The sequence below is a fragment of the Panthera onca genome, chromosome F1 (assembly GCF_046562875.1).
Source record: "Panthera onca isolate mPanOnc1 chromosome F1, mPanOnc1 haplotype 2, whole genome shotgun sequence".
Classification (NCBI taxonomy): Eukaryota; Metazoa; Chordata; class Mammalia; order Carnivora; family Felidae; genus Panthera; species Panthera onca.
Window position 1 is genome coordinate 70,199,584 of NC_138355.1, and position 12,655 is coordinate 70,212,238.

Sequence of the window (12,655 nt, forward strand, 5' to 3'; positions counted from 1 at the left end):
CTATTTGACTAGAGGCATCGAGGTGGACAAAACACTTTTCCAGAGGCCATCCCATTTCATTTTCATAACACTCTGACAGAGATAAGTATTTTAATCTCCATTTGGTAGACAAGACAACGAACGCAGCGGCTCCTTTACTTGCCTGAGATCCTACAGTTACCAGGAGGCAGGGCGGTATTGCAGACCCAAAGCTTTCTTGTTGTTGCTTTGTAAAAAGATTTTCTTTTATTCTCTTTTATTTTATTAAAAAATTGTTTTTTAATGTTGAGAGCGACAGAAGAGACAGAGTGTGAGTGGGGGAGGGGCAGAGAGAGAGGGAGACACAGAATCCAAAGCAGGCTCCAGGCTCTGAGCTGTCGGCACAGAGCCTGACACGGGGCCTGAACCCACGAACTGTGAGGTCGTGACCTGAGCCGAAGTTGGATGCTTAACCGACTGAGCCACCCCTGACGATTCTTATTTTAAGCCAAATGTGGGGCTTGAACTCACGATCCCGAGGTCAAGAGTTTCGGGCTCTGGTGGTGGCTACTTTTAGGTTCTGGCAGAAATTCGGGTTGCCTTTTGTTATGGGGCATCTAAAAAATAATTTCTGAAAATAACGGGAAGTATCAGTGGATAGGAGTGGGGCGGGGATAGCGAGATGACGACGCAAGGGTTTGGTTTTGGAAGTGTTCCCGGGATGCATAAGATGAAAATTAAGTCAGGCAGCAGGCTTAGCTCTCTAAAAGCCCAGCTGTTCCTCAAGGTAGACGGGTTTCCTCTACCCACTCCCAAACCCCCTTCCTGGCCACTCATCTCCTAAGCAGAAGAGGTGGGCATTGAGCGAGGGCCAGGCTGGGACACAGAGCTCACTGAAGATGGGGGTGGAGGCAGAAAAGGGTTGGAGCCTGAGGTCTGCTTCCTTCACAGAGTCTGAGGCCCGCCTGAGAGTTCCCTCAAACCCTGCGATTCAGGTCCTGGCCTCATGGCTCCACCCACTGGGTGCCCACACTACAATGTGGCCCTTTAAGATTCCATCCTTAGCTTGTGGCACTGTCCCACCCTAGGCCTGGGAGAAAAGTTCGGGTCCTGGCCCACCCCTGGTCTCTGAGCCCCCAGTGGGTGGATCCACCAGGCCAAGATTCTGGCTTCTGGTTGTCTGTTCCGTTTTTAAATTTAGTACATTCCTCAGCCCTGCCTGCTCACTGCGGGGAGGTCAAGTCTGGGGTTCTGGGCCAGGATCTCTGGTTTGGGGGAGTTCCTAGGGCCTTCCCATAAGGTCTTCCCCGCAGGTGCAAGCCTGGGGGAACCAGCCTGCCTCCTGGCCCTGGGAAAGTCCTTTTTGCTTTCTAATTTCCATCCGGCCTGAAACGGGCTTATCCCCTCTCCTGTTTTCTGGTCTTTGCGGTACATGGATTCTTAAACAGTGGAATGGGTGAGGAAGGAGGTGATGAAAGAGTTGTTAGGAGGGAGGCTAGGGGAGCAGTGTGGAGGTGGTGCTGGGGGTGAGGAGCCCAACGGGCTCAGCCAGTGGTGAGGCAGCAAGCCCAAAATAGTGGCAGAGGCTAAAATTGGCACCTAAGGGGAGTGTTGAGCTGGGCTGGAAATACTGGCTGGAGCTGCCTCTGAGCCGGGCCGGGAGCTGCGGCATCTGGGTTGGGCCTCCTCTCCCTCCTTCCTCTACACTTTTTGGGACCAGAGTCAGGCAGGACCGTGCAGACCCAGGATGCTCTGCCCCAAGGCCCTGCAGAGAAATGCGAGAGCCTGAGAGGCAGAAATGAACTGCAGTGTGAAGGATTATAGTTAGATTGGGGGAGGAAGTTTGCAGCAGCAGGAAACTCGGCAAAGGTGGAGGGTGGCTCAGGCTGCGGCAGAGGGCCCCGAAACAATGCCCCACTGCACGCCGCCGCTTGTGGGGAGACCGGCCAGGCCCTGAGTGCCCCCCGGAGCGGGGGCGGGCCGGTGTCCAGTCTTTCGGCTCCGGCCTAACAGCCAACGGAGGGAAGCGGGGTTAGACACCAGGAAGGACTTCCCCGGCCTCCCGAGAGGGGGCGGAGCCCGCGCCCGGGCCGGGGGCGGGCCGGGGGCGGGGCTCGGCCGGGGGCGGGGCCGGGGGCGGCCGCCGCTCGGGGCGGGGCGGGGCGGGGCGGGGGGCTCGCGGGAGAGTCCTCGGGCGCGCACCCTCGCCTCCACGCCCGGTAAAGACCGGCCTCTCGCTTCCCCTCGCTTCCCCCGCCCTCCCCCTGCCCTGCCCCCAGCGGCGCGCGGGGCCTGGCGGCGCGGGCGGCGGGGCTCCCTGCAGAGCGCGCGGGGCGGGGGGCCGCGGGGCTCCCGGGTAGAGGTCGGCGCGGGCAGGGCGCGGGCAGGGCGCGCAGGGCCGGCGGGGCGAGCGGCGGCCAGCGCCCCGGGCCCGGCCCGGCGGCCCCCGCCCCCGGCCCGCGGGGAGGCTCGCGTTTGAGGAACTGCGCGGGGCCGCGCGCGCGAGCCGCCTTCCTGTCCCGGGACCGCCCGCCGCCGCCGCCGCCCCGACCATGTCTCGGATCGAGTCGCTCACGCGCGCGCGGACCGAGCGGAGCCGGGAGCTGGCGAGCAAGGTGGGCTCTGGGGGCGCGGGGCGGCGGGGCCGGGAGGGAGCGCCGGGCCCCCGGGGGGCGTCCCGCGCCGCCCCCCACCCCCACCCCCTCCCGGCCCGGCCGCCCGGAAGAAAGTTGCTCCGGGAAGGGACCGCGCGGGAGGAGGGAGGTGCGCGTGTCGACGGGGCTCCCCTCGGCCCGGGGGCCCCTGCGCCCCGCGGTCGCCGGCGTGCTCATCCCCCTTTGTCCCCGCCATCCGGCGCAGGGGCCTGGAGGGGTGGTTTCCCGGTTCCGCCCGCCCGCACCGCCGCCGCCGCCCCCCACCCCCCAGACAAAAGTCAGCCCCTCCTCCCCCCGCAGATGGACTTTCCAGCTGTGATTCACTTCTCCCCTCTGGTAGGCGGGTGGCTGGGGTCGGGACGGCGTACTTCCCCCCAGGAGCCATCACCCTCAGGCGCCGGGAGCAGAGGTCTTTGTGTAGTTGGGATCCTTTCCTCCGTCCTCCGGGGCCCTGGGCACACCTGTTTCTGGAACACAGGGCCTCGGGTCGCCGTCCCTGTGTGACCCGCCAGCTTCCAAGCCCCCTGTTCTCCCTGCGTGAAACCCCAAGGGTGACCCGCTGGCCGGCTCTGTGCCCCTGTCGCCCCTCCTCCCTCCTCTCCCTAGCCCTTCCTTCACTCTTCATCCTGGGACCCATTCACCTTCCATTTCCAGTCTGGGGTATAATTATCCTTGGCCCTCCTCCTTCCCAAGTATCCTTTATCCCTGTCTTTGTAGCCAGGCCCACTCTTCAAGGCCATGACCTCTGCACACCCCAGACCCCGGGAAATGAGGTGTCCGTTAGAGCTGGCAGCCGGTGGCATGCAGACAGCGCCTCCCAGCAGCCAGGTCGCCCGCACTGTACCCATTATCAGGAGGGCCAGGACCCCACCAATAGCTGGTTTAATCTCTGGCTTCCCTCTGCCGCCAGTGCCCTGCCCCCAGTGCCCTTCCCTCTGCCCCAGTGCCCATCATCCCCACGGTGCTTGCAGCAAGGGGGCAGTGCCCTCTGGGAGCCCTGGAACATGGTGGAAAGCCCTCCCACACTCCTCCTAACTCCTAGCCTGGCTACCTGTCTCCAGGCTAAGTTGGGAGAGGTTCCATCCCGGAACTTTCCCTTCGGGGGCCGGGATGAGATTCTGCCAACAGGAAGGCAACTGGGGATTTGAGCAGAGCCTAAGACAGGAAGTGTGCTGGAGCCGTGGGGTGGCAGACGGGCTCTGCTCAACCCCGGCCCGGCCAGGCCCCAGCCCTGAGAGTCTGTTTATTTTTCAACCGTTTGAGCTGAGACCCTGGAGTAGAGCCAAAGGGGGGCGGAGAGGTTTTTTTGAAACCACGGAAATTTGGTTCCACCCTAAAAAGGAAAGCCAAGAGGGAGCCGTGGGGGGCAGACCTGGAGAGGGGTGTAGACAGGGCCTCTGGGAGGGTAGATACTGGGGTCCTTCTTCATCGGAAAGAGCTGGGGGGCCAGATACCTGGGTCCTCATGCCTTGGTCTTTCTAGTAGCGGGGGGGACTGGGGCGCCTTCTGTCCTGGGGCCTGCTGTGGTTTGGGGAGTGGGGGGTTGGGGGGGGACTGAGTGGGTGGATCTGAGGGCAGAGCGCCGCAGGAGGAGGGTGGTTGTCGGTTTGGGTTGGTCGGAAGGGGAGGGCCGCCTCCGGAAAGCTGTGGTTACAGAAGGGGGGAGTTGGTGCTTGGCCAACAAACCCTGGATCCCCTCTTCCCCCTCCCCCAGCGCACCAGCTGTCTCCTTTCTTTTTATACTGTGGTGGGAAGTAGAGGGGCCCTGCTGGAAATGAGATTATTTGAGGAAGATGGTCTCCCCTGCTACCTATTTGGAGGGATGGGTCAGACCAAGCCCTGAGCCCACACCCCTGCCCGCTTCCCTGCCTGACACCCAGGACTTCTCAGAGAAGGAGAAACTGTGAGGGAGAATACCCCGTTCCTCCCAGCTTCACAGAGGCTGACTGCAGCCCCTCCCCACGTGTCTGTTCCCGGCACCCCTTTCTCTCCACTCCCCATTCTTTCTGCTTCCTACCTTCCCTGGCTCCAGACCCCACAGGCCCCTTTCCCTCTGGCCCCCTGCTCTTCCCCCACCCAAATCCTAACCTTCACGTGTCAGAACAAAGGGTCCTTTCCTGTCTAGGGGCCAGCAGGGGCCTCCAGGACGGCCCTGGAGGCTGGGGTCCCCTTGGAGTCTCCAGGCCCCCAGCATTGGCGTGTGTGGGGCAGGTGGAGTGGGAGAGAGGGAGAGGCGATTTCTTTGTTCTGGGTAAGGAGAGGTGGCTGGCTTTGTGTGCAGGATGGACTGGGAGAGGAGCTGGGCCCGGGGAGGAGGGCTGGGTGAGCAGGGAGGGGCTGACCCGGCTGGCTGGCAGTTTTGTAAGGAAGTTTTGCAGGAACTGAGGGTCCCGGGGAGGTTGAAGCTTTTAGGGGCACAGGAAGAGGTTCTAGGGTCATGGAGGTTCAGGACCGAGCCGAGGAAGGGAAGTCACTGCTGCAGGGGTTGCTGGTGCCTGGGGAAGGGCCGGCTGGGCTCAGCAAAGGACAGAGAGAGGGGCCTGAGCTCAGTCCTGGCTTCCCTGGAACCGACCTTGGATCCTGGAGGGGACAGATCTGAATGTGTGAATCCCATGCAAGCGTGTGACCTGTGTCGAGTGTGTGTGTGTGTGTGTGTGTGTGTGTGTGTGTGTGTGTGTGTGTGTGGCTGTCTGTCCCCAGATGCTTTGGGTTACTGTCTTGAGCCGCGGTCACCAGATTAGGGGGCTTGAGCTTTCTGGAAGTAGTTCCATTTTTAGCTTCCGTCTCTGGTTTGAGGGCCGTCTAGTAGCCTGAGTGAGCAGATTGGCCAGGGCTCCTGGAGCTGGTGAGAGATACGGCTGAGGGAAGCTGGCTGGACCCTCCTGGGTTTGTTTGTGTGTCTTGGGGGAGGGGGTGCAGGCAGCAGCTGCCCCCTCCCAGCCCAGCCGGCCTGCCCTGTGCCAGGAGGGCAGGGAGTCCTGGCACGGCTATTGTTCGCCTGCACAAATGCCCGTCTGTTTGCCTCTCCCCCCCCCGCCCTCCCCTCTGCTGTCTCTCTCCTGACCCGACAGGTGTGGCCGGGCAGGGGGCAGGCTGGGGTCCAGGAGGCCTGAGTTTCAGGGTCCCCGGCCTGATTTTATTCCCCATGGCCCTTAGCGCCCCTCTGCTGCTCCACCAGTGTGCCCCCTCCGCCCCCGTTGTCTGGCGTGTCATTCTCATTCATCAAGCAAGCATTTATTAAGTGCCTTTGTGTGTCCGGTGATGTCTTTCTGTGTTACGTTTCCGGCTTTGGCCACCTTCTCCTCGGGCTGCTGCCTTTATCTTGTCGCCGGGAAGCTCACAAAGGAGCAGAGCCTGGCCTTCCTCTCAGTCCTGTGGCCAGGAACCCTCTGTCTGCTCCTTTCCCAGCCCAAAGCCCCCATCCCCACGACCCCGTGCACTCCACAGCCTATGACTCTGCGCCCCGGCTGGTCAGGCGCTGAGCCGCAGGTGACTTGGATCCCAGTGGGACCCTCGGGTGCCTTCTGGTCACCCTGCAGGGGCCTCACCATCTTGAGGAAGGGGCTGTGGCTCTGAGCACCACATGACTGCCCCGGAGGTCGTGGCGTGGACGCCCGGTGGAAGAATGAGCGCCGGGGCCTTGCTGGGAGAGGCGCCCACCTGCCTGGGGGGCTCTGCCACCCACTGCTGCCCACCAGGGAGCCCAGCTTCCTCACACACAGCACCATTTTGCTCATTTTGCCGCCGAGGGAGGCACAGTGCGGAGAAGGGGGAAGACGGGGACACTGCCCTCGTCCCCTCGCCTTTCTTGCCCCCAAGTGACCACGATCTGGAGGGACAACGGAGGGGAGCTTTGGGTCGGCCTCTCCGGGCCCCCAGAGGAAACCCTCAGGGTCTAGGCTCAAAGGAAGTGGAGTAGAAAGAAGGGGGGGTGCTCCAGTGAGGACTGAGGGGTCCCCGGAGCGGGGCGAGGGTGCTGCTGGACCCCGGGCCTCAGTGTCCGCCATCCCTCCTCGCAGTCGTCCTCCCTTCCCTTGCAAATGTGCGCCCAGTGCCTGTTGGAGAGGCCGCCGAGCCAGGGGACCGACCCAGTGCGCCTTCTTCCCTGCCTCCCGACGCCAGGCTTCCGTGGGGCGGATGAGCAGGGCTGACCAGTCGGAGGACTGAGCCCCGAAGCAGGGGCTTCTGCACGTTCGGCACGGCCAGTGTAGATCAGGGGTCGTGGCCCAGTGCTCGCCCCACAGGCTGTCCTGCGGGTGGGTCGGAGCCGAGCGGGACCGTCCTCAGAATACCTGGAAAAGAGTAGGATGGAGAGGCGGGCACCACTCACTGTGTCTCAGGGACAGCCTCCCCCCAGTGGTGGGTCCTGGGTCCTTCCGTCCCCCTGGCCGAGCCCTGGGGCGGGCACAGGCTGCCACAGGACAATAGCACTAGGCGGTGCCAGGGCCGCTAGCTGCCCGAGGTGGGATGTGCTGCTGTGGCTGCTGCCCGCTGCTGGCTCACCTACAGAGGGGGCCCCTCGGAGAGAGGGTGAGTGTGGGGAGCGGAGGGGCTGGGTCCTCTGTCGGGTGTCGATGGCAGGCAGGGAAGGGCCCAGAAGCCCTGTGCTCTGGCTGCGCGTCCTCGCCCTCCCTCCCCTGCCTCTGTACAGGGGGAGCCTCCAGGTGGCGGAGGGCGCAGGGGGTGGGGAGGGGACTTGCACGGGGTGGACCCACACCGCTACCCCTTCCAGATGTGGTTTTTCCCGTGTGATTTTCATGTTTGCTGGTTTGCTGCTTTCAGTTCAAGCCCAGTGAGTGTTCAGACTTCTCATCGGTGTCCTAGAGGAGCCCAGGAGTGCAGGGGAGAGAGGGTGTGCGGCAAGGGGAGAGATACAGGCGCTTGGTCTTTGAGGTCCTACAAGGTTGTGATTCCGAGGAGGATTTGATCTTCTAAGGAGCTATAATTTGGGGCAAGACAGGTGAAGTTAGCCCAAAGGGAGAATTTTCTAGAGGTCCAGATGGGTAGGTACCAGCGTAGAAAATTGGAGGCCTGGAACACTGGAGGCCAGGACCACAGGAGTCAGCTTCCCTAACCAGGACTGGGAGCAGGGCGGGGGAGGGGGAGCGGGTGAGAAGGGGGAGGCTGGGGGTGGGGAGATGACCCCGAGGAGGGAGGAGACGAGGAAATGGGAAGAGGAGGAGGAGGGGGGAAAGTGGGTGATCGGAAGTGGGGAACAGACCCTGAGACCCCCAGGCTGTGCTTGTTGGCTGACAGACCTGGAGCTTCTGAGTCGGGGGTGAGGGGAGGACCCTGGACCCCAGAGGCCTTAGGCACTGTGGCCACTGTGCTGTTGACTCAGCTCCTACATACTTCCCTTTTCTGTCCCGAGCCCGGAGCACCAGCCCCGCACCAGCGCGGTGTGGTTCCCCTCAGCCTCCCAGCTGCTATGTGCAGGGGCCGAGAGGGCCCAGGCCAAGGGCTGTCCCCTGGCTTTACATCCTCTGTCCCAAGGCCCTGGGCAGTGTCCTCCACTTTAGGTCGCCTGCCCTCAGCTTCAGCAATCTGAGCCCCACTCTGGTTCCTGAGAGCTTGGAAATCTGGCGGGGGCGGGTGGGGCGGGTCTCGGCCAGCCCCTGTCCTGTGTGCTACCCTCTCTGTAGAGGGACTCCAGGGGTCTGAGGTGACCACTGAGGAAGGTCCTGGAATAGGCAGGAAGAAAGGCAGCCCATTTTCCCACCGTCTCGGGCTCTTGGGGAAGCTTAGGGACTTGAGGGGCAGAGGAGAGGAGACTTGACCTGCAGAGGTTGGGGCTGCAGGAGGAGGGAAGGCCGGGACAGGGATGCCAGCCTCCGGGACCCCAAGGAAGGTACTCTGTGCCCCGTGTTGCCGGAGCCGGAAGACCGGTGTCGCGGCCGGAGGGTGGAGGGTAGAGCCAGAAGGGGCTCGGGATGGGAGTGGGCGGTGGCCGCGGGCACTAGCCTAGGTTTTGGAGGGCAGCATGAGGAATAAAAGTCCGGCTTCCTGCCGGGAGGAAGGAGACCCATGGGCTGAGTTTCCTTCCTCAAAGAGCCCAGGGAGGAGGAGTGGCCAGGCTCTGGCCTCCCACGGGGACCCTCGAGTGGGGTCCTGACCTCTGGGTGGGGGCGACAGTGGAGGCATTCTGCCCTCCAGCCAATCTGAGAAGGGGCTCTCCTGCCCCCCACCGTGACTGCCTAGCCCGCGACACCCGTTGTCATGGTTATCAGAGCAGCTAACTCCCATGGATTGGAACGCGCTGGTGAGCTGGCACCCTCTGCTTCGCCTGCTCTCCCTCCTCTGCGCATCTTCCCCGCTCGCAGGAGAGCGCACAGCAGCCCGGGGGCGAGTGCAGCAGGGCTGGGAGGTGCGCTGAGGACGCAGGGGCTGGAGCCGGGGAGATGAGCGGCCAGATGAGCGGCCACCGGAGGCAGCCCAGCCGCAGGGGCCAGGTAGGCCGGGGGGCCGGTGAGGTCGAGGCCGGTCGCTCCCGACGGCTGCCGCTGACCCCGCGGCGGACCCTCCCCGTGGGAAGCTCTGTCTCCGGCAGCCCCACGCGGGCTCTGCTCCCTCGACCTGCCTGTCTCTGGACGCCTCGGGCGCCGGCTGTCTCCCGGCCTCACTTCCCGTCTCTCGCCCCTTCCGCAGACCCGCGAGAAGGAGAAGATGAAGGAAGTCAAGGACGCCCGCTACACCAACGGGCACCTCTTCACCACCATCTCCGTGTCGGGCATGACCATGTGCTATGCCTGCAACAAAAGCATCACGGCCAAGGAAGCCCTCATCTGTCCAAGTGAGTCGTTTGCACCCTGGATGTCGCTCTGACCCCAGCCTTGCCCTCCGTCCTTTCTGCCCCGGATGCACAGGGTCACTCTCCCGGAGTCCCAGCCGGGCCCAGCGCTTCCCTTGCTTCCCTTCCCTCCCTGCGAGGGATGGTGGCTGGGGGCACGGGGGGGGGGGGGGGGGGGAGGCCGGTGGCTCCCCTTGCAGCTGTTGTCCGCTGGGTGTCCCCTGGCTCCCCAAGCAGCTGCTGAGGGTTAGAGGGACTACTTGGAGAAGGATCAGGAATGTCCTGGGGGCGGGGGGTGGTGAGGGGAGCCGGGTGGCCGGCTGGGCCTTGCACCTGGTCCTGCCGGTCTTCCTGGGCAGGACTGGACATTCGGGGCGTCAGGGTCCCTTTTTGCTCCTCCCTTTCTATCGACTGGGTGGAGCCTGAAATTTTTTAGCCTCTGCAGTTTGAAGCAGAGGACAGGATCAGGACCATCCGTCTCAAATTTCTAGTGTGACTGATAGAAAGAGGGAGAAGAGCAGGGACGTGTGTGGGGGGGTAGAGGTCGGAACTCCTGACCTTCGCCTGCATCTGAGGGTTGCCCTGCAAGCAGGAGGTATAAGGCGGGTGCTGTCCTTCCCCGCACGCCTGCGCACCCGCCCAGAAGGCTCCTGCTCCCCCCAGTGTATAGCAGAGCGGCCTCTGGCTGCAGCGCCTCTGAGATCTTCACCTGCTGCCACGGCAGGACCGGGGCTCTAGCCTCTCAGCCCCCGTGGAATGGGGGCAGGAGCCCCTGGAAGAACCAGTGAGGCCTCCTCGCTTCTTCAGTCCCCGACTTAGAGTGAGGAGGGCGAGGAGGGAACCCCAGTCTAGACCCCGCAGAGGCCTGACAGAGGTCCCCATCGGGAAGCTTGTTGCCAGGGGAACCGGGGAGGCAGGCAGCAAGTGCTATTTTGAGAGCAGGTGGAAAGCGGAGGTTTGATCCAGAGACACTGGGTGCTGGGGGTAGAAGAAGGGAGCTACGGGGGAGTGGGGCAGCCCCAGCCCCCTCCCGCCCTCCCTTCCACCCCACCCTGCTGGCCTTGTATTTGTGGAAGTGAGCCTGGGGCTGGGTATTGTCTGAAGGAGTCGGCAGAGTTTCCTGTGTTGGACGAGGCGGGGGAAGCGGGAGAGGGCAGAGGGCTGAGGCGTGTTGGGGACAGGGACAGCCTCACTGCCAAGGCCTGGCCACTCTTCCTTTCCTTTCCTCCTCTTTTACCCCATGGCAGGGTGGGTGATGGGAGAGGAGCAGGTGGAGTGTGGGGGCTGTGGGTCTGCCCTGGGTGGGGGACAGGCCCCGGGCCTGGAAGGGGCAGGCAGGAGTCAGAGCCGAGCGGTGGGGAGGGCCGATGGGCTTTGGAGAGGGACCGGGCAGGGCCTGTCCCCGGTCCAGCACCGGCTCTACTCGCCTGCGAAGTGCTTAGGCCTGGCTACAGTTGGTGGGTGAACATGTGGTTCAACGGAAAGAACACGACCAGGGTTTCAATCCCGGCTCTGCCACTGGGGGTCTGACCTCTGGCAGGCGATTTGACCTCTGCGGGAGGCAGGCTCCTCGTCTATAAAATGAGGATAATTGAATCTGCCCCAAAGGGTTGTTAGGATCAAGTAAATGCGGACCACATGCTGGGCGCTCCGGGGACGCTGGCCACCCCCCTGCCCCTGGCCCCCACCCAGCTGCTCCGTGCCTTCTCCTGTCCCGTGGGCGTCCTCTGCCATCTGCCACTCTCAACCACCCCTGTGCTCCTTGAGCTCAGCTCTGGCAGCCATGACCCCTCCTTCCCTCTGGTCCACCCCTCAGATCACCTTTGAGTTGGGATTGCTTAGTTGTGGCGGCCCCCTCCGCCCCCTCACCCGATTTCCTGCTGGAAGGAAGGGGGAGGCGGAGGGGAGGGGAGAGGAGGGACGGGTGCGGTAGTGGCTGAGAGGTCGGGGACGAGGGGAGTCTCAGAGTGCGTGGCCAGGGGGAGACGGGTGTCTGCGTGTGGGTGCGTCCCCTCCCGTACCACCCGGCCCTCCCTTCACCCTCTCTACCCCACCCCACCCCCCCAGCCTGCAATGTGACTATCCACAACCGCTGTAAAGACACCCTCGCCAACTGCACCAAGGTCAAGCAGAAGGTGAGACGGCCGGGAGGGCAGCGGGCTGGGGGAGAGGGTAGTGAGTGTGCCTCTTCCTTCATTCCTTACCCTGTGTTCCTCCACCCCTCTCCTCGCCGTGGGGCGGTCCACACCGTGAGCCCCAGGCCTCGGGCCCCGTGCGGCCAGCCTCCTGCTCTGGGCACGGTCCCCTAGTGCTGGGCTCAGCCGCCCTGTGCCCTTGACCGTGCTGCCGGCCTTCTCCCAGGGGGCCAGCCGCCCAGCGCCTGCCCGTGCCTGCGGGGGTGACCCTTGGTGACGGCTGTCCTCGGTGTCTCTCTTTTGCTCTGTCCCACAGCAACAGAAAGCTGCCTTACTAAAGAACAGCACTGCCCTCCAGTCTGTTTCACTGCGCAGTAAGAGTGAGTCGTGAGGGCACACAGGCGGCCCCTCCCCAGAGTACCCCGGCTCTGCTGCCCCCTTGATTGGAAGTGGATGCTGGGGCTGTCGGGGCAGAATTTAGATGGGGGTGAGGGCCCCGGGTTGGCTGGTCTCTCGAGCATGGACGCTGCCCTGGGGGTGTCGAAGGCAGCTGTCACGAGCCGGTTCGGACGGCTCTGGTGTAACAGAAGGAGCAGGTGCTTAGTCAGAAACACCAGAGTCTGAGTCCCCACTCGGCCACCAGCCGAGTCGCCCTGGACAAGTCTGTTAACCTTTCTGAGCTTCAGTTTGCTCATAGGCTTGTTTGGGGGAAGAAATGAGACAAGACAGATGTTACTGCACACGTGTTAGCTGGCTCCACTGTGATCCTTCCTTGACTGGGGGCAGGGCTGAGGGTGGGAGAGGAGCCTGGGAGGCCTGGGCCCGGGGAAGCTGCAGCTTTGACACCTGCTCGGTCTCCCCTCCAGCCGCCCCCCGGGAGCGGCCGAGCTCCGCCATCTACCCCTCCGACAGCTTCCGGCAGTCTCTGCTCGGCTCTCGCCGCGGCCGCTCCTCCCTGTCTTTAGCCAAGAGCGTCTCCACCACCAACATCGCTGGGTGAGCCTCTGCTCGGGGAGGGGACAGCCAGGCGGGCAGAGAGTGGCAGTGGGGAGCAGGAAGCCTGCGGGGCCCTTCCCGCCCTGGGTTCGGAACTGTAGATGGACAGGGAAGGAGGAGGACTC

The 12,655-nt window shown here is 63.6% G+C and overlaps 1 protein-coding gene across 13 annotated transcripts in view; it reads left to right on the plus strand.

The window, feature by feature from the left end:
- ARHGEF2 (Rho/Rac guanine nucleotide exchange factor 2) overlaps positions 1-12,655 on the plus strand; it is a 58,472-nt gene that overhangs the window by 19,166 nt on the left and 26,651 nt on the right. For 5 of the 13 annotated variants that reach the window (XM_078441229.2, XM_078441226.2, XM_078441227.2 and 2 more), the window contains 4 exons: positions 9,258-9,402; positions 11,467-11,534; positions 11,851-11,914; positions 12,401-12,530. In XM_078441229.2, coding sequence (XP_078297355.2) covers positions 9,258-9,402; positions 11,467-11,534; positions 11,851-11,914; positions 12,401-12,530 — 407 coding nt within the window. The other 8 variants (XM_078441230.2, XM_078441234.2, XM_078441235.2 and 5 more) reach the window with 7 other exon arrangements.